We start from the raw sequence: 20,747 nt of genomic DNA on the forward strand, positions 1-20,747 counted from the left end.
AGCTAAAAGGTTTGGGAACCACTGCTCTACGGGGAACTACAGTACCACGAGTCCCAGACAAGGTCAGAGAGAGAAGGATGAGGCTGGCAGGGCACTGTGTCAGGCACCCAGACCTAGAGGCAAGCAAAAGTACACATGGGAGCCAACCCAGGACAAACTGACTCTATGGGAGCCAACCCAGGACAAACTGACACTAAGGGCGGATTCACACTGCAATCCGATTGATTAGAACTGTTACTGAAAACAGTTGCCTGGTCCCCGCTGACCAGCATTCACATTGGCCAAAATTCTCCTGTGCCTGGACTCCCTGGAGTACACTTCATTCAACTGTAATGGTATTCATGTGCCTCCCAGGGGCGCTTGTTGACCATGGGGCTTTGGGAGATATAAAATGTCATGTCACAGAAGAAGAGTATCTTGACAGAATTTAGAGCGAATATAAAGTTTTAAAGTGTTCCTGACGTTATCTTGAGTTGTAACAATAACAGAACAACAATACACAACCAAAGCAGTGTGTGCTGACTGTCTTTGAAACATCACAACGTAAGGCCATCTGTAATCATAGCACCACAGTAACGTCACTGGCGCATCCTTGGTATCTTAATAGTGACGTCGCCGATCAATCCTTGTTATTTTCATCCCAGCAGAAGCGACACCACTTCCTTGTTCATGGAACGGTAGCTTCACATTGCAGCGCACCGTTCTTGAGGACGCATCAAGCGGACTCGAGACTACCTCCGGAGATGGTCTCGAGGCTGCCTTTCTGAGGAGAACCGGAGGCTTCACACTGTCAAAACATCTGCCAAGCAGTCTCGAGAACGCACCGGAGACCGCAGTGTGAATCCGCCATAAGGGAACCAAACTGACTCTATGAGAGCCAACCCAGGAAAACTGACTCTATGGGAACCAAGCCAGTTCCCAAACTTACACGTTTGCCCGGGATCCAAACTAGTGAAAATAGCCGATCTACAAGCTCACAACGCGTCACTTCGCGATACGTTGTGAGCTTGTAGATCGGCTATTTTCACTACTTCTAAAACAGTTGTTTTCTAATTTATGGAATTTCTTAGATTTGTCTTTGATCTCTTCATGAAATTATTCAAAACAAATCATTGAATTTAGTTTTTAATTCAATGTTTTTTTTTTATGTTTTGAAATAATAATAATTAAAAACTAAACGTAGGAAATGTTGTCTGCGGCCCACAAATGGGTCCTGATCCAGTGTTTGGGAACCAGTGGGCTAGACCACACTCTCGCATTGCTTTAGCATTATCGCATAACTGTACCTCTGTACATCTTTGTTTTATCTATTGTAAAAATAAAGTATTCATTCAATGAAACTAGCAGTGGATTCCCACCACTGCCGGAATCTTGGAAATTCCCATTATTATCATTTATCACATATACTGTACAGCATAGCACACAAAGTAATGAAATCTCCCATGAAAAAAAGAATGCTCACCAGGTCTACAACCACGTCTTTGTGGAAGGTGTTCCTCCACTCCGCCGCTACCTTGCACACGTACATCACGGCCTCGGGGTCGTCTGCGTTGACGTGGAAGATGGGGGCGTTGACCACGCGGGCCACGTCCGTAGGGTAGGGAGAGGAGCGAGCCATCCGGGGGTCCGTGGTGAAGCCGATCTGTGAGAGGAGTGGGACGCAACGTGGGGATGAAGAAGAGGAGAGTTATGGGAGATTTTCAAGTCAAACATCTAGGATCTATGCTGTGTTAAAAGCACAGACCAGTCTTAACCACTTTAAAGGACAACTCCGCCCTAAATTACATCTAGGCTCATTTTCCTACTTATTTTGATCCCAAATTACTGTCCATGGGGTCTATTAGGCAGAAATGCTCCTGTTGTCCAGTTTTCCCAGCAGCCCTCTATAGCTTAGAGTGGAGCCCATAAGCCAATTGCTTTTACACTATTTATGCGGTCAAGAGTTACTAGTTGTCACTACAGTACAGTCACTTTGATTGGCAGTCATGCCGATTGCTCACCCAAAAACATGATTTATGAGACTGTGGCAGCTGTTGTTGGACAACCAAGGCATGGATGTGTTTCTAATGACAACTAGTAACAAAAGAAAAAAAAACACTTTTGATCTCAACAAATAGTGTAAAAGCGATAGGCTTATAGGCTCCACTCTAAGCTATAAGGGCTGCAATCAACCAACCTTTATTTGTCACATCAGGGGCGTCAATTGGGTATGGCAGGGGTATGCAGCTGCCATACCCTGGGTCCAGGGGGGAAAATAAAAGTTACTTTTAAATATAAATACATGAATATCTCTTTGTCTATCTGTGCTGGTTATTATGTTGGTAAATTTACAGTAAAATAACTACAAATGCAAAATTTAACAAAATTGTGACTTTAACAAGGCATTATAATTATATTCTCCACACTTTTATAGTTGCACAGGTGCAATTCATGTGGCACGTTTACTAACATGCCAAGTTTAGCTGCACTTGAAAAACCGTTCCAGGCTGCCATATCCAGCCCAAGAAACCGTAGAAACCTGTCTTTTTTTTTCCTTTTTTTTCAGATATTGTGAAAATAGCCGATCTACATGCTCACAACGCCTCGCAGCACGAGGCGTTGTGAATATGTAGAACCATGTTATCCAAAATGTAATGCCTATTTTCCATGAGGACTCCCATCTTTGCCATACCCTAGCTTTTGCTGAACTGACGCCACTGTGTCACAAAAAAAAGGAAATTTCTAAAATGCAGTGAAATGTATACAGGTCAGCCCAATGGATAGTAATCAATAAAACAAGACAACAGGACTAGACGGGCGTGTTCACACCAAGAAGAAGATAAGATAATAGACATAATCAACCACTAAAACGTTACTTCATTTTCAGTCCACAGTTCATAAAAAAGTCCATTTAGGTGTCCATATAGATAAAGTCATGTCCATGTATGGAGGTGTGTGTGTGTGTGGGTGTGTGTGCGTGCGTACGTGCGTGCATGTGTGTGCGACTGCCCCTCCTCACACGCATACCTAAGCATGTGAAGAGTGGCCCAGTCTCTGGTGTCTTTCAAGGTCCAGTGTACAGTGTGTGTGTGTGTGTGTGTGTGTGTGTGTGTGTGTGTGTGTGTGCGTGCGCGTGTGCGTGTGCGTGTGTGTGTGCGTGCGTGCGTGCGTGTGTGTGACTGTGTGTGTGCGTGTGCATGCGTGCGTGCACCTGGTTGTTGACCACCACATGCACAGTGCCATGTGTTGTGTAGGAGGGCAGGTCAGACAGGTGGAAGGTCTCATAGACGATGCCCTGGCCCGAGAACGCTGCGTCACCGTGGATCAGCACCGACATCACCTGGAACATCACCACACAGAGAAACCCTTTAGACAGGCTTCCAGCAATCCAGCTATTGTCCTCTCCCCTATGCCAGAGCCAACAGGAGGCTCTCTCTCTGCATTGTGTGTTCTTGGGGGATTGCAGGCACTGAGAGGTCTCTATAGGACTATGTTTGCATCCTGCCTAGGGTCCTCCTACCGTAAGTCTCACCAGACTGTTCGTCTGTGTGGTGTGCATGCATCCGTCCTACAATGTAATATTCACACCTGTATTTACATTCTATAAATACAACATTGGTTTCAATCTATTAGTGAGTTATCAGACTGAACTGATAGTTAAGATACAAAATGGACCCTTTAGAGTGTGTTGAAAGTGAGGACCTGTCAAATAAACAATGTTTAACTGCTGTAATGAAGACACTGACAGGAGCATTTATGTGCAGCACCATCTGCTGGCCTCTAGATGGGGCACTTTCCTAACATTCCCATTCCGTGTGGCGTGATACTACATGATGTCAGGAAATTAAACATATTTATACACCCTATAGATATTGTAGCTGCTACAATGTAGCACAATAATAATGTATGTATTACAAGTATTGTGCAAGTACTCGCTTTTTACTGAAGTAAAAAAGTATCAATACCATATTGTAGAAACTCTCTGCTACAAGTACAATTCCAGTATTCAAAATTTGAAAATAGCAGATCTACAAGCTCACATATCTTCTAAATCCTTCTTCTAAATCAGTGGTTCTCAAACTTTATCATGTCAAGAACCCTCAAAATTACATGTATTTGGCCGGCAGACCCCTGATCTCAAAATATGTTGTTCCAGGGACCACCCAGAAGCAAATATTTGAGTTACAAATTTTAGCTTTCAAAAAGATAAAACAAGAAAATAGCAGATATATCTGCTATTTTTCAATGGTTAAAGCATTAAATAATTCTAGGCCTAAATGGGTCAAGAGGCGTCTGCTAAATGCCAATAGTAATGTGTAGATCGTAAATGATTCCATACCCTCTTTCCCTCTGTGTCTCCGCAGTAGAACTGCTCAGCCTTGGTCTTCCCCTGGACCACGGGGTCCACAGCCTCCAGGTGGGAGGGGTTGGCCACCAGGGACAGGGTGATGTTGCGGTCCGTGGCGCGGTTGATCCTCCTGTGGAACATCCCCAGGTGATACTTGACGTCACCAGAGCCCTGAGAGGGGGGAGAGAGGCCAAGAGCTTGTTATAGACCAGGTGTTCTCAAACCTTTTTAGGCCTGACCCCCAAAATAAACATATTTGAACTGGGGACCCCCACCCTGACTCGGTTCTACAGATAAATATTGTGGTTCTCCATCCGGCCGCATACCGGCCACTCTACCCCTGAGCCACTGCCGCCCCAAAGTGAGTGAGGCTCACAGTCACAAATGAATTCATTTAACACCAAAGAGTGCAGGGATGGCTCCAGGCAGGGACTCCTTGATGAAGGACTAGCCCCCCCCCCCCCCCCCCCCCTACCCACAAACACAATTGTGATGAAAAATGTTTATGGAATAAATATAAATGAATATGTGAAAGATAACTGACTGACTTCTATGTAAACCATACTACAGTATATGGACAGTTTGTTCTGCATGTCACTATGCTGGAAAGCGTCTTCAGCTTCACAAAAACCCTCTGCGAGAGAATAGCGTTTGTCATATTAGTATTATTCATTTTTGCTTGTTGCCAAAATTCATATGCCCCCGCTTTAAAAAAGCCAGCCCCCCCATAGCCCCCCCAGTCCCAATTCTCTGGAGAACTGAAAGAGCGTACAACTGAACACTGTCAGAGTTCAATGAACAGTGAGTACAGGGGAGGTACAGTACAGTAGGTTGTGACTTGTGAGAGCAGTGTTCAGACCTCATCCGCAGCCTCCAGCTTGGGGTCAAACTGACAGAAGATCTGGTCCAGCTCCTTGCGGATCACGTTGGCCAACACGTTCAGTCTGCCCCTGGAAACACACAGCAAGGCAGCGGTCAGGGACGTGCAGAGAATATTAGAGAGGCGGGGGCTGACATTTCTAAAAGGGCCTTTTGGTGAAAATATCGAAAATAGCCGACCTCCAAGCTCACAACACGTGTGAGTGAGCTTGGAGGTCTGCAATTTCTAGTGCTTGATACCACACTGCATATTCAAGTGCATACTGGAGATGCGGCGTAACGGCATGGCTTTCTACACAGAGAGAGCAATTCTTTCAACATAATATGCTGCATTCAAGTTCAGGAGAGTTTGGACTAGGCAATTCTCTTGAATGCTGCCTTCAGGTATGTCATAGAAAGAGGGCATTTGCATTTCTTTCACCATAGTAAAAACTGCATTCATGGCTCGGAGAGCAGGGGAAAGGGGCAGGGGCTCAAGCCCCCTTCGATGTTTTAGTTACCAGTTACTAAGTAACTACCGTACTGTGGAATTAAAAGTACAATATTTGTCTTGGAGATGTAGAGTGGAGTAAAAGCATACCACATTGGAAATACTATTCAACCAGTGGTCTTGGGACCACCAGTGGTCCTTGAGGAGGTTCCAGGTGGTCCCCAGCTAAATGATGGAGAGTTGGTAACCACATGAACACTTATAGATCTTTAACTTTTGAGAGCGTAAAATTATTGACACCAGCATGCAAAACGAGCATAAATGTTTTGAGTACCTGTGTGGCATGCCCATGATGATGCTCTCCACTCCACTCTGGCTGCACTGGTCGATGATGGTTTTCAGGGCCGGGATGAGCGACTCGCATCCCTCCAGGCCAAAGCGCTTCTCTGACGACCACTTCCTCTGAAGGAACTCCTCAAACCTGGACGAAAAAAACACACACAAGGATCTCTGCCTCAGAACCCTCGCTGGACTCTGATACACTGATTTAAAGGATCATTTAAGGTAAAGTCGACCCTTAAACCTAGGTTCTGTATTCTAGGAATACAATCGCCATCAGTAGTGTGTACTGTATGTCGGTTTGTTTACTGTTTTTTTTTTTTTTTAAGATTTGTTTTTGGGCTTTTATGCCTTTATTAGATATGACAGGCAGGAAATGGGGAGAGAGATGGGGAGTGACATGCGGCAAAGGTCGTCCGGCTCGGGAATCGAACTGGCGATGCCGTCAGGCATCAATGCCTATGTGGTATGCGCCTGGACCATTAGGCCAGCGGGCGCCCCGGTTTGTTTACTGTTGAGTGAGATTTCTTTTTGCACATTTAAGCCAATCATCTGGGAAGTACCCCCCAAAATAATTTGGCGACCCGTAGTTTGGGAACCACTGACTTAAGGAGTATTTTACGCCCAAAATTACGTATTTTCTATTAATAGAGGGTATGCATCATATGCCACTCATCTAGACTGTATGAGTGGCAAAAAATAGCACAGCATGAAGCATTGGAGTTTGGAAGCGCTCGTTGGGAAAGTCCTCCTGACTCCTCCTCACTCCTACTGACTCAGTAGGCGTTCCCGCATAACTTCAAGATACAATGATGTCACATGCATACCCCATGCATTACACAGTGTTGTCGCATTCCTGAGACAATAATTTGATAACCAGCGGAGTCTCCGGAATAGGAAACTTGGAGAGTCTCTCTCCATTTTGTCTGCCGGTCACCAAATTATTGGCTTAGGAATGTGACAAAAAGACTTCTTCCTCAAGCGATAAGGATCACGCTGAACAGTGAGCACTGACACTAGACCAGTCAGACCTGCTGGAGCGGATCATCCTGATTATGGTAAAGCCGTCCCTTAAACCTAGCTTCTGTATTCTGGTAATAGAGGGTATGCAAGTGACATCATCATCATACCCGGAAGTTATGCGGGAATGTATATATGTAATCATTTCCTGATCGCATCTTGATTTTTTAAACATGACGTCATGTGCCGCTATGCTCGATAACTACAGGCTAGCCTAAAGCTTATTGATACCGGGTACAATTTGTTATCGAGTTTGTAACAGGCTTGTGTTTCAAGCTCCATCCCTATTCCTGAGGCAATAATTTGAGGACCGGTCGGAGTCTCACTTAGGAGACACTTCGACCGGTGCTGGTCATCACTTAGGAATGTGACAAAACATAATAACCGATAAGGATCACCCTGAACCGAGAGCATTGACATTGGACCAGTCAGACCTGGCAGAGCGGATCATCCTGTCAAGCAGCGGTCTCTCTACTCCTACAGGAGACCTAAAATGATATACTTTGACTATTGAAAAATCTTGAAGATTCGTGCAAGTCTTTGAATATTTTGGTCGCGATTCTTTAAATGTCTTCTAAATCCTTCTAAGGTTTTCATTTTTTCACGATTTTCAAAAAAATAAAATAATAGCAGATATACAAGCTCACAGCGTATATCGGCTATTTTTCTAATAGCTAAAGCAGCATAAGATAATGGTTAAAGTGGTTAAAAGGTTCCTGGTCTAAATGGCCTAGCGGTTCGGACCTGGTGGAGCGGATCATGCGGTCCAGCAGCAGTCTCTTCTCCTGCAGGCTGAACTGCATCACCACGCCGGGGCTCTCGAACTTCTGCCGGATCCACTGGCGGTGCTCCAACTCGTTGATATAAATGAACTCCACTCCGATGTGCTGGCAGTACGCCGTCTACGGAGGAGGAGAGAAGAGCACACTTGTGAGCAATATGTTCTTTACCAGCTCAGTGGCCTTGTGGTTACAGTGTCCGTCCTGAGGCTGGGATACCTACTGACCGACTGATACCACGTCAGTGTTGTTTTTGACAGCAAATTTTGATTTAGTTTTAGTCATAGTCTTTTGAATAAAATGTCTTTTAGTTTTAGTCATACTTTAGTCAACTGAAAAGTATTAGTTTTAGTCTAATTTTGGTCGACTTAAATATCATACGATTTTAGTCGACTAAATCTGCAGTTGATTTAGTCAACTGAAATTTATTTTGGCAGGCCTTGATGGCATCGTAATGACTGATTTTACACTTGGTTGCGTGCTGAAAATAGCCGATCTACAAGCTCACAACGCGTCGCAGCGCGACGCGTTGTGAGCTTGTAGATCTGCTATTTTCAGCATGCAAAACCTGAGAGCAACCAAATATAAAATTACTCTCTTCTCCACTAGTCCCTCCCTAACGTTTTAGTCTAGTTTTTATTTTGTTGACGAAATTGTCAATATATTTAGTCTTAGTTTTAGTCATCACAGCTTAGTTTTTATTTCGTTTTTATTTAGTTTTCGTCAGTGAAAAAAACGCAGTCGACAAACATTTTTAGTCATAGTTTTAGTCGACGAAATCAACACTGTACCACGTGCCTTTTGCATTTCTGACTAATAAAGTATTTATTTATGACTTAAAGGAGTAGTTCACCTATCCTCGAAAGCCATCCCGAGCTACGTCATCACCAATGTGCTTCCTTTCTCGGTCTGGTGTCCTATCCCTCCCATCGAGCCTCTTTATTCGAATTTGGGTTTCTAATTTCCAATCAAAAGGCTGCATTTCGAGCGAACCCGCCTCACACCGCTCGAGCGGCTGCTACAGCTCTCGCATTTTGTAAACAAACATGGCGGACCCCATGTCCGACGCGAGTTCACAAATCGTAAAATGAAAGCTGCATTAAGCGAAGTTTTATCTGAAATCAACGGCATCTCATAACTTAAAAACGAACAACAGTTTGCACCTTTGGAATTTCTGTCTGGAAAAGACGTATTTGATGTTCTCCCGACGATGTTTTGATGCGCTGATGACTACTGACTGGACCTGTCAGTCAAAGTGAGTAACTACGTCATCGCGTAATGCGTTGTCTATGGAGAACTCCCAGACTCTCCGCTGGGAGAGTCTGGCTGTTGCGAGGCTATAGTTCACCCCCAAAAGGACTTTTTTTTTAGTTCAATAATATATTTTGTATTTGTCACATTACTAAGACAAAAATGTGATTATAGTAAATTTACCCCCATTGATTCCGGATGGGGACCCGATGCGTGGCCCTGGTTGGGGACCCAAATGAATGGCAGTGAATGGGGAAACCGTCAGGGTACTTTTTTTTATGTTAGGAATGCGACAAAAAAAACTAAAAATATTATTGAACTCAACTCTCCATGGCATGAGTGATCAATAGAAAAAAAAAGTCATTTTGGGGGTGAACTACTCCTTTATAGTCTAGTAGCCAGCCCATAGAGCCCCATTGTAGACCTGGACATTTTGAGTCCCCTAAAGTTTTATGTTAGAAATGTTGAGTATGGGTCCCCAGCATGTAAAAACCACCGGATGCTAACTTGTATATGTTGAGCAATTTTTATAATCAGCCGCTAGAGTTGGTGTCCCATTAACTTTACATTACAGGAAAAATAAGCAAAAAATTAATCTGCTTTAAGTAGCATATGAGGGGTCTAACTAGGGGTATTTTATGATTCTGAATCCATTGCAAGCATCCGTTTTGCACGAAAAACATTCCTTGGTGAAAAATCGGCCTTGGTTTAGTGATGAAAAGTGCAGAGTCATCACTTTCCACATGTTTCTGGGGTCCGTTTTAGCCCAAGGAATGTTTTTCATGCAAAACGGATGCTTGCAATGGATTCAGAATCATGAAATACCCCTAGTTAGACCCCTCATATGCTACTTAAAGCAGATTAATTTTTTGCTTATTTTTCCTGTAATGTAAAGTTAATGGGACACCAACTCTAGCGGCTGATTATGAAAATTGCTCAACATATACAAGTTAGCATCCGGTGGTTTTTACATGCTGGGGACCCATACTCAACATTTCTAACATAAAACTTTAGGGGACTCAAAATGTCCGGGTTCACATTCTGGCTACTAGACTATTAACATACATTATGACAAAAATGAATGAGTGAAGGAGGCGCAGTAAGTGTGTGGTACCTCTAGGCGGCGTATGACCTCCTTGAGGGGCAGAGCGCTCTCACTGCCCCCGATGAAGGTGGTGGTGGGCAGGCGGAACACCCTGTCCAGGTCCGCCTCCTCCAGGCCATAAACAGCTGCATGTAGCGGGGCAGTTAAGGAGAACAATACTTCAGTTCTGGAAAGAAGCACCAAAATTTGACAGAGTGTACCTCTTGGGTCATTCTTTAGAAAAATCACATTAGACACTTAATTTTCAAAATGGCCGCCAGTTTTAAAGATGGCCGCCTTTTCGGATATGTTTTACAGTACGCCAGCCAGTTAATATCGAATTTTCATAATATTAGAGTTGTTTTGTAGGTTTTAAAACATCCTGAGTTCATTTATTACACTTTTAAAGCAGCCAGAATAACCTTTCTGACTTTTGGTTGGGGCCTTTCCTCACCTGGGACCCCCCAGACAGACCCCTGAGCCTATTTCAGTAATCGCTCTGCTCCTGCTCCAGAACAATGTTAAATTAGATCTGAAGTATGCTCTGAAATCAAAAATGACTAGTAGCAAATAACAGAGGTCTTCCACGGGGGGTCCGGGACCCGGGGGGGGGGGGGGGGGTCCTCAGAGCTACTACAGGGGGCCTGCCAAATCTCGATGAGATCTTTTATTTTTTATTTTTTTATTTGAAACTTCGAATGTTTTTATGTATCCTGGTTTTATGTATTGTACTTTGATGGTTTATTAGTATTCTCCGTATTATTTATAATGTTTTTGTGTTAAACAGTTATGGTTGACAGCTGTTACTGCAGGGATTGCAATAATGAAGGTATTGCAACATTTCGCAGAACAACATTTCCATTTATTGCACTGCACTCACACTGACCACACACACACACACACACACACACACACACACACACACACACACACACACACACACACACACACACACACACACACACACACACACACACACACACACACACACACACACATCCTCTTATAGTGCCCATGGTCAATTACGCCCAAAGAGATTCACTACAATACAGTAATTTCAGACAGATATATTCGTCTTCATCATCATCATCTTCAATGTCCAACCTAATAGTGTTGACACAGTCTCCACCATAGCATAGAGTGAAAGTTATTTGAGCAGCTGCACCGTCCCTTACAACCTGCTTTGCAGACACATTTGATGAGCTCAAGTACTGCCTTTGGAGCAGGGAGAGCAAGAAACCTGACTGGAATATACCCTCCACTCTCTGAATTCCATCTATTTTCTTCGATTGGTGGGAGCACAGGGCAATTTGTCAGGTATGCTATATGTGACAGAGTTGGCACGGAGGTAATGTGGTAGCAGTGCAGCATGAGTTGGAGGTAGCATCTCACCTCCAAGTTCTTTGACAGAAATAGTTCCCATCTGAGTAATCCCAGGGTTGTTGGACCTTTTGAACTGTAAATATGGCATGCAAAATGTTCCGACTGCAATGTTGATGGAAGCTCACCATTTATAAGCTCAGGAGGAATGGCCAATGACCTTGCCAAGGTCCTTGAAGCAGTTAATGGCTTGGTCATCATCATCATCATCAAGTAGGCATTGACCCATGTCTTTTTGGTGATTCCAACAAATGTTCTTCCCCAGTCAGCACCTGAAAAACTATGTACGCAAAGGAACCCTTGACATTTGAAACATCCAATAACTTGAACTCACTCGAATATATAAATTTCCTTTTTTTGTACCGGAGGCAAGGACTTGATAAGGAATCTGGGTATCAGCCTCTTCATGTGTTTGCACCTCCACAAAATCATGTCCCTTGATGAAGGTATCGTATTATGATGCCTACTTTGTTATACCTGACAAATTGCCCTGAGCTTCCATCAATTGAAAAAAAAAGAATAGATGGAATTCAGAGAGTGGAAGGTATGTTCCCGTCAGGTTTCTTGCCCTAGCCGCTGCAAAGGCAGTACTTGAGGGACGGTGCAGCTGCTCGAACAATAACCTGCCTTGCACTCTCCTCCCTGCAAATGCTATAGTGGAAACTGTCAACACTATTAGGGAGGACATGTATAGTATTGAATTTCTTTGGGTACAATTGACCGTGAGCTCTTTAAAGGACAACTTTAGTTTTTTACAACAAGGGTTCATATTTTAGATTGTAATGAAAGAATATAAAAGATGAGTGTTAAAATGATTTCATTTACTTTTTTCTATTGTTTTAGAGATTCTTATTTCAGTGGTTGGGGGCATGCGTACAAGTGGCTAAATATGTCATTTTACACAGCATAAGCCCATTCCCAAGATACAACGCAACCTTTCATGGTTGGATGTGACTTATGGGGGCTAGAAGTGTTACTGTAAACAGCAATAAAGAAACTGCTGGCTTATTGTGTCTAAAAAGACATATTTAGCCACTTGTACTACGCATGCCCCACATTTTAGCACGGTAAACGCGATAAAACAATAGAACGAAGCAAATGAAAACATTTTAACACTCACCTTTTCTTTTCTCTAATTACAATCTAAAATATGAACCCTTGTTGTAAGAGGATAGGGTGCGGGTTTTGGGGTGACGATAACAAAGAGGTGTGTGTGTTGTGTTGTGTTGTGTTGTCAGTGTGAGTGCAGTGCAATAAATGGTTAAATAATAAATGTTAGACTGCGCGCCCAAAGTGAGAAGTTGCAATACCTTAATTCTTGCAATCCCTGCAGTAACACCTGTGAACCTGTCTGTCTAACACAAAAATGTTATAAATAATACTGAGAATACTAATAAAAACTGTTTCAAATATATATAAAAAAAAAAAAAAAAACTTCCCCATCAAGATTCGGCAGGCCCCCTGTAGTAACTCTGAGGACCCCCTAGGGGTCCCGGACCCCCTGTGGAAGACCCCTGGGTATTTGCTACTACTCATTTTTGCTTTCAGAGCCCAGTTACAACAACTTTAATGCTTCAGTTATGATCTAATTTAACATTGCTCTGGAGCAGGAGCAAAGCGATTACTGAGATAGGCTCAGGGGTCTGTTTGGGGGATCCCAGGTGAGGAAAGACCCCAACCAAAAGTCAGAAAGGTTATTCTGGCTGCTTTAAAAGTGTAATAAATGAACTCAGGATGTTTTAAAACCTACAAAACAACTCTAATATTATGAAAATCGTACATTAACTGGCTGGCGTACTGTTCAGAGGCAGCCATCTTGGAAACATGGCAGCCATTTTGATTTTTCAGTGTCTAACGTGTTTTATCATAGGAACAACCCCTAAGGAGTACTTGTGAAAAGTTTTAGGTTTCTTTCCACTTGTGAAGTATTTTAGTGCAAAAATGCATTTATCTGCCCCGCTACATGTGGGAGACATGGGGACATCAGTTTAGTAAAATGACAAATTAAACATTGGTCAAATTGTCAAATATTAGAGGAAGAAATTGTGAAAATATCAGATCTACATGATCGCAACGCGAGTCGTTGTGAGCATCTCAAACCTTTTTAGGCCGTGAGCCCCAAAATAAACATATTTGAACTGGGGACCCCCACCCTGACAAGCACTTGGAATTGTAGGTATTACATTTAATGTGACTCGGTTCCGCAGATAAATATAGTGAAAATAGCAGATCTACATGCTCACAACGCCTCGCAACGCAAGGCGTTGTGAGCATGTAGATCGGCTATTTTCATAATGTTCGCCTCTTGCTTTCTTAATATTTGACAGTTTGTCCAGTCCGGTCGAATATTCGACTATTCGAAAACTTTGAGGTAGAATAATTCGAATACTAAAAATCACTATTCGTGAATGCCCTAGTATATAGGTCAACCTACTGTCTGATGTGTTCTCTAAAGGACAGGAACATGTTGCACTGATGAGGGACCCACCGCCTTTGGACTTTAGACCAGGACAGATACAGTAGGTGGTCTGAGGCAAAATCACTCCACCTCCTAACAGTAAGACAGCAGCAATGCACCGTCGAACACTGAGCCATGAGCACGCCTCACTTTATGACCAACACACCCTGGAACACACCGCTGGGCACACGCACAGTGCGTGCTGTGCGTAGAAAATAAACAGCATGCACTGTGCGACGCACAGTGCATGTGTGCGTAGGGCACCACAAGTGCAAAAAATACAACGCTAAAAAAGAAGAGCCAAGCCGATCATCATCATGATAACTAATATGTATTTGCTCTGCCTAAATAATCACGGCATGCATGCGTGATGCCTGATATGCTATATCTGGAGAGATTAGACCCGCGCACACACGGCCACTTGAAGTTCAAGAGACAACCATGACAACCAGGCATACTTAATGAACTGGTGGGTGTGGCTACATAAAAACCTAATTTTAACTCTTTCTGTACTCTTTTTTGGAAAATATCTTCCTCCTAGTATAATCCTAAGGGGGGGGGGGGGGGGGGGGGGGGATCATGGCACTTCATCTTTAAGTACTTGAGTAAATGTACTTGACACACTTTCACCACGTGGCATATGAACACTATGGCGGCACTGTTTGTAAACCAGCTATGAATGAATGTTTACTCTGACTTCTCGCCAGCTGTTAAGATAATGATTTTACAGTGTAGATTGGGGAGATCAAATCCATGAGCCATGGTCTAATGCAGGGCTTCTCTTGATCTCAACACCACCACGAGCAGGCACGCCTCTAGGCACACGCACAGCACGCACTGTACGCATAGGGCAACATGCTGCCGAAGGGCACCAAAAAGATAACTATATTACCGGTATGTATTTGCATTCGTTTTTTGAGGCACTTGTCCTTTGGACAAGTACATTTCCCATTCACTTGTCCAGGCACAAAAGCCAATCCTGCAAACTTGGAAGACAATCAGGATTATGGGAAAATCGGACAGATATGCATGTTGATCAATGACTATAGAGATACTGTGTCTACCGATTTGCTTAATTTTTGGACAAAATATGTAGAGTACAGTCAAAAAATGTGTTTTGCCAATGTGAATGTGAAAAATGTAGGGCAAAGGTTCTGAACTTCAGGGAGTGTGTGTGCAGTTTGGCAGCGACCGGGCAAAAGGTGCCGGAGATTTGCTGGTAAACAGACAGACAGACGGACGGACCGACGGACCGACGGACGGGGTGCAAAACATTAGCCTTTCGGCCTGGCGGAAACAATAGCAAAAGGTCAGCTAACGACTCCCCTAGTATGCTTGGAGTGTCACGGAAAAAGTGAAACCAAGCACCACTTGTCCGACAGACAATACATTTTTAATGAACTTGTCCGTAAAGATGTATTACTTGTCCCGGACAACAGGACATGCCTTAATGTCATGCCCTGCATATACTGTATAAACCTGGGACATCACAGCTGTTCAGTTCAGTATAGAAGGGGTCTTCAACTGGGGGTCCTTAGAGTCACTACAGGAGGGCCGCCAAATCTTTGTGCGATATGACCATTAGTTTTTACATTAACCACTTGAACCTGTAGCATCCCTATTCTGTGTGGAACATTAGCCAAAAAGCTCACAACGCCTCACGCTGCGAGGCGTTGTGAGCTTGTAGATCTGCTATTTCTGGCAAAGAGGTGTACAGGGAGAAGAAGAGCTGACTAAGTATTGAAGTTTCAAGTGGTTGAATGTCTGAAAATACTCCAACATACACCGATAGTGCTGTCAAACAAGAAATCTATTAACATTTTTAATCTGCAACACAATTGTACACAATACTATATACTATATAGTGGGGGTCCCTGCTTCATCCCTCTCTCAGCAAAGGGGTCCTTGGCCTGAAAACATTGAAGCCCCCTGAAGTATTAAGGTCACTTGCTAAACACTGCTTCACATGTATTCTCTGAGAGCAACTCCCCCTCCATCACAACAACCAGTGACCTTTTGTCCAGCTGTCAGCCCTGAGTCGACCTCAATGCCACTGGGGCCAAAGCACAACTCACTGACCCCCCCCCCCCCCACCCCCCCACCCCCCCACCCCCACAACAACAACAACACCACCACAATGAACTGTAGAAACATCCTATTACATGCCTTAACAATCCGCTGCCTTTGACTGCATGAGCCCGTCCCTTTCACTATTGGCACACAATACTGTACACACACCATAACTCACACGTGCACACAAAACGCCCATGCGCTCTCAATACGTACACATGAAACGCACATGCTTTCCTGTTGGTTCTGAGCCTTGAACCTTCATAAAAGGTGTGATAAGAGCTGTCCAAAACAGACAGACAGTGTTGGGAGGTGGAAATGATGTGTGAAGTCGTGCATTTGCACCTGAACATTCCTATTCACAATGATAGTGCCAAACAAAGGTCTTTGAATGCTCTCACTTTGAACACATTTAAAGCTTCACTACACAAGGTTTAAAACTGCGGATCATAGTACTACACTTAAGCTGGCTTTAAGACCTGAAACGCAATTAGATTGTAACCACTTTAAACTTAAGGTCATTTTTTAGGCTTTTTTCATCTTTCCTGACCTCGGTTACATGAAAAAACTATGTCAGTGGTGCTCAAACTTTTTCATGTCAAGGACTCCCAAAATGTCCACCATCTGCTGTCTGGAAAACAAAACTTGCGATACCTCCGAGACAGAAAGGATACCTGCCACTGTTTAGATGCCTCAAAATACAATTATGTACTGCGCACATCGAAAAGCAACTGATTGTAAAAATAACTGTGATATGTCTTCTTTTATATTCCTGAACCGATTGTATGACAATGGTCACAATCATTCATAAATAGTGTTTGTTCATGAGCTGATCCAGCTGGCTCCATTCACCGCCATGTATTTCATCCAACTTCCGGTGCGAGTTTTGCCAGTGGCTAAATATGTCTTTTTAGACACAATAAGCCCATTCCCAAGATGCACCACAATCTTTCATGGGCAGATGTGACTTATGGGGGCTTATTGGGGTCTTACTGTAAATAGTAATAAAGAAATTGCCAGCTTATTGTGTCTAAAAATACAAATTTAGCCACTTGCACACACCGCTGAAATCAAAATAGCTAAAATCGCAAAAACAATAGAAAGCAGAAAAACATTTTAACACTCATCTTTTCTTTTCTCTGATTACAATCTAAAATATGAACCCTTGTTGTAAAAAGGTCCTTTGTCACCCCTCTGTACACAGACTACACACAGAGAGAGAAGAAAAAAAGGTGTTTCTCACCAAGGTTCTGGAAACTACAGGGAGCGTCATCAAAGTCCACACAGCTGATGTCCAGGGGGTCCAGCTTGGCCATGTGGTGTCCACGTACCTGAGCAGGCATGGGACCAAGTGAACATTTCATGTAGGGATGGGACCATAAGCGATATTATCGTTTATCGTGATAAAAAAACACTCACGATAATCGTATCGTGGAGATTTAATTTATCGTGATATCGTCCTCCGTCATGTACTGGGATCAATTCACCTTTTGTTTGCCAAGCTGCATATCCGGTACCACTTAAACACTCTATAATTGTTAAAAGGTACTTATATTATACATACTTGATACAGTCTTTTTTTCACTCTCTATCAAATGTCTTTGCCAAAGAAATAGCCATGCTCAGCCCCAGGATAATGGATGTTGGGGATATTTTGATTATCGCGATAATATCGTGATATATATATATATCTTTGGTCACAAAAATCGTGATATGAAATTTGTATCGTTCCCTTCCCTAGTGTCTGTATGGTAATTAGTTCACCTGGTAATTTCGTATGAGTAACTGTACGGCCATGTGATCCTCCACCAGCTTCTCCGCGTTGTGAGGTTGTGCCTGGTGGGCGGCGCTGGCGCTGGCGCCGACCAATCCCTGAGCGGCCACGCCCGGGCTCTGATAGGCTGCTGCCCCGTGCGGAGCCCCGGCGCTGGCGTTGCGGAAGAAAACGTCCCAAGACTGCAACGACAAGAATAGAAGTGACTTGATTAAAAACAATAATCCAATTCATTAGAGGACTCGTAAATTAACTACCGGTAATCGAAATGAATCCCATGTTTAATTGCATAACAATATTTCACCTGAGCAATGTTATCTCAATTAAAACGCATTTTGGTATAAACCAGTGAATTTTTTTTTTAAATCAAAATTTCCCAAGGCCTTTGGATTTTCAGTCCCAGTTTTGAGAGGCTGGACCTGGACTTTTTTTTAATGTTGTCCTTGGGGTCATTACTTTCACTTTTTCCTAAGTCCTCCTCCACCTGGGTGCGGAGACCGGAGAGATGCCATTGGTCTCCAAGCGGGAAGAGGAGGGGTGAAAGCAGTCAGAGCCAGCGTGCCATTAGATGACGTCCAAGGGGCGGTGCTTGTATGTGACGCACAAACTGCATAAACACATCGTCTGTTAGCCTACGTTTTCCTGATGTTCCGGTTATGGATATAGAAAGTGAAACCTGACCAATCATGGAAATTGGCCCACTTATAGTCATATTATGACATCGACCTTTAGCTTCATAGATAGATAGATAGATAGAAAACTTTATTATAGTGTCACTCCTCAGACCATACAATTTAAAAACAAGCAGCATATTTCATATAATAGTTTGAGGACCACTCACTTGGAGTTTTGAGACACCTTTCAGTTGACATAAGTTAAAAAACGTACATTAAAGTACCAACATGTAAAAAACAGTTACACATTTAAAAACAAAAGAATCAGAGAATACAAAAAAAGAAATAAAAAAACAAATACACAGAAAATGCATAATAATAAACAGTGGGGCAGTTTATGAACCGGTACTGAGAAAAGCTAATCTTCTTTTTAAGATGAGATGGCAGGCTTTGGCACATTCGGTTACACAGTGTTTACCAGCTAAAATTATATTCAGTTTATTCTCATATCACGTCACACTTATTGATGGAATACTGGTCCCTCGTTGCCTTTTATGGTGATGATGACGTCATCACCCGATTGATGACGTCACACACACACACACACACACACACACACACACACACACACACACACACACACACACACACACACACACACACACACACACACACAGAGAGAGAGAGAGAGACGTAGATGTTCCCCTAATTTATAGAAAGATAAACAATCCAGACTATAGATAGTAAATCCATTGAGTTCAATGGGGGAGTGGTGCTAGCTCGAGGATTGGTCGAGCTTCACACGACAATTTGGCCATCTGGTTATCTGGACTAAATAGTAAGCAACCACACTTGCAATTTCCAATTGCATCTTTCTAGTTAGTGTGGCTGCCCTACTGGGAACCAGGCTATTGTTAGTACATTAATTTCATTGAAGGAGCCGTGCTAGAATACAAAAGGTGTTATTACACTATAAATAGTGAGTTGATTGTGTGATTCCAGTCCATCTTGCATCTTTATTACCCGGCTTGGTTGAATGCTTGATTCTGATAGGTCGAGCGCTGAAATCAGCTGTGAATTATAGGCGTATAATCAGTGTTCGAGTTATACTCCCAGAGCTATGGGGGCCCTACATGGGGGGGGGGTAGCGTCTCGCGTGCGCACAGCGCACGTGCGAAAATTGGCGGTTTTTCGCGGTTTTGATCGCGTTTTTATCGCATTTTATTCGGGTTTCCGCGGGGTTTTTTTTGCTAAACAATCGGGAACGGCACACTACACTTTCCCTTTGCCCCTTTCCACATGCACCAGCCAGCAAGATAGTCAGACAGCGAGGTAGGAGAGATTACAAAACAGCAGCATTACAAGTCTATCCGTGACACGCAAGGCAGCTGGCTAACGCAACTCAGCCCTTATCGCCACTAAAGCAGCAACGTGGCTGCTCCATCGCACAACACAAGTTACAACTGACAGTGCAAGAATGTTTATTTACCTGTTCGCTGTTGCCGCAGTCCCGTTTGACGCTTTTTCTTTTTCTCATATCCAGAAAGATAAACGTGCATTGTCAAAGCGAAAGTAAACACACACTAGCCTCTGAAAGGGGGGCGGGGCGGAAACTCCCAAAGAGTTCTTCTGGAGTCAAGAAATGTCTGCTTTTTCTTTTTGGCCAATGGGACAACGGCAAAGAGCCGTGAGAGCCAATCAGGGACACGAGTAAGTCTGGCTATGCGAGGTTTATCAGAGATGTCTCATTCAGGCTAAGATGGCAGTAGCCTCTGCCTAAAACCGCCACTGATGAGAGCCAGAGAGCGCAGGGGAGGGGAAAAAAAAAAAAAAAAAAAAAAACACTTGGGAAAAAAAGAGACCCCATAGGGGTTTTTGACTATGGGGTCCCAGACTTTATCTATGGGGGCTAAGCCCCCATTGGCCCCCACATAACTCGAACCCTGCGTATAATGACCGCTCCCCTCTATCATTCACCGCTGCCTAATCAACGGCTCAGAACACCTGCTGCATTCAGACTGCACTGCGTGAATTTAGTGCCGTATCCAACATGTCAGCCATGTAAACAAACACACAGCTTAATTTTCAACTAAACGTTGCTCTCAAGAATGTTATTCAAAACATTTGAGGCGAGAAATAGACGACGTAGTATCAGAAAATGGATTCTATTTGATCAGCACTTCCTTGTTTTCCAAGGGGACCGTGTTGCGCTGAGGGGGACGCCCAGCGCAACACTTTTGGAATACTTTCAGCCGTCTGTAAACAAGGAAATACTTTGTTTTGTTTTTAGTTTTGAGTCAAATTATTAATTCTATTTATTAGCCGGGTAATAAGTGCTATAA

General features: G+C 43.4%; 1 protein-coding gene across 1 annotated transcript in view; it reads right to left on the reverse strand.

Annotated features, from left to right (window-relative positions):
• LOC308298963 (2-oxoglutarate dehydrogenase complex component E1-like) overlaps nt 1-20,747 on the reverse strand; it is a gene marked incomplete at both ends in the record, with an annotated part of 43,879 nt that overhangs the window by 11,210 nt on the left and 11,922 nt on the right. The window contains 9 exons of the mRNA XM_080742675.1: nt 1,463-1,642; nt 3,191-3,319; nt 4,319-4,498; nt 5,187-5,277; nt 5,971-6,117; nt 7,740-7,897; nt 10,140-10,255; nt 17,261-17,348; nt 17,782-17,973. Of these exons, the coding sequence (XP_080598801.1) occupies nt 1,463-1,642; nt 3,191-3,319; nt 4,319-4,498; nt 5,187-5,277; nt 5,971-6,117; nt 7,740-7,897; nt 10,140-10,255; nt 17,261-17,348; nt 17,782-17,973 (1,281 nt within the window). The remainder of the gene's footprint in view (nt 1-1,462; nt 1,643-3,190; nt 3,320-4,318; nt 4,499-5,186; nt 5,278-5,970; nt 6,118-7,739; nt 7,898-10,139; nt 10,256-17,260; nt 17,349-17,781; nt 17,974-20,747) is intronic.

The sequence above is a fragment of the Nannobrachium achirus genome (genome assembly GCF_963921795.1).
Source record: "Nannobrachium achirus genome assembly, chromosome: 15".
Classification (NCBI taxonomy): domain Eukaryota; kingdom Metazoa; phylum Chordata; class Actinopteri; order Myctophiformes; family Myctophidae; genus Nannobrachium; species Nannobrachium achirus.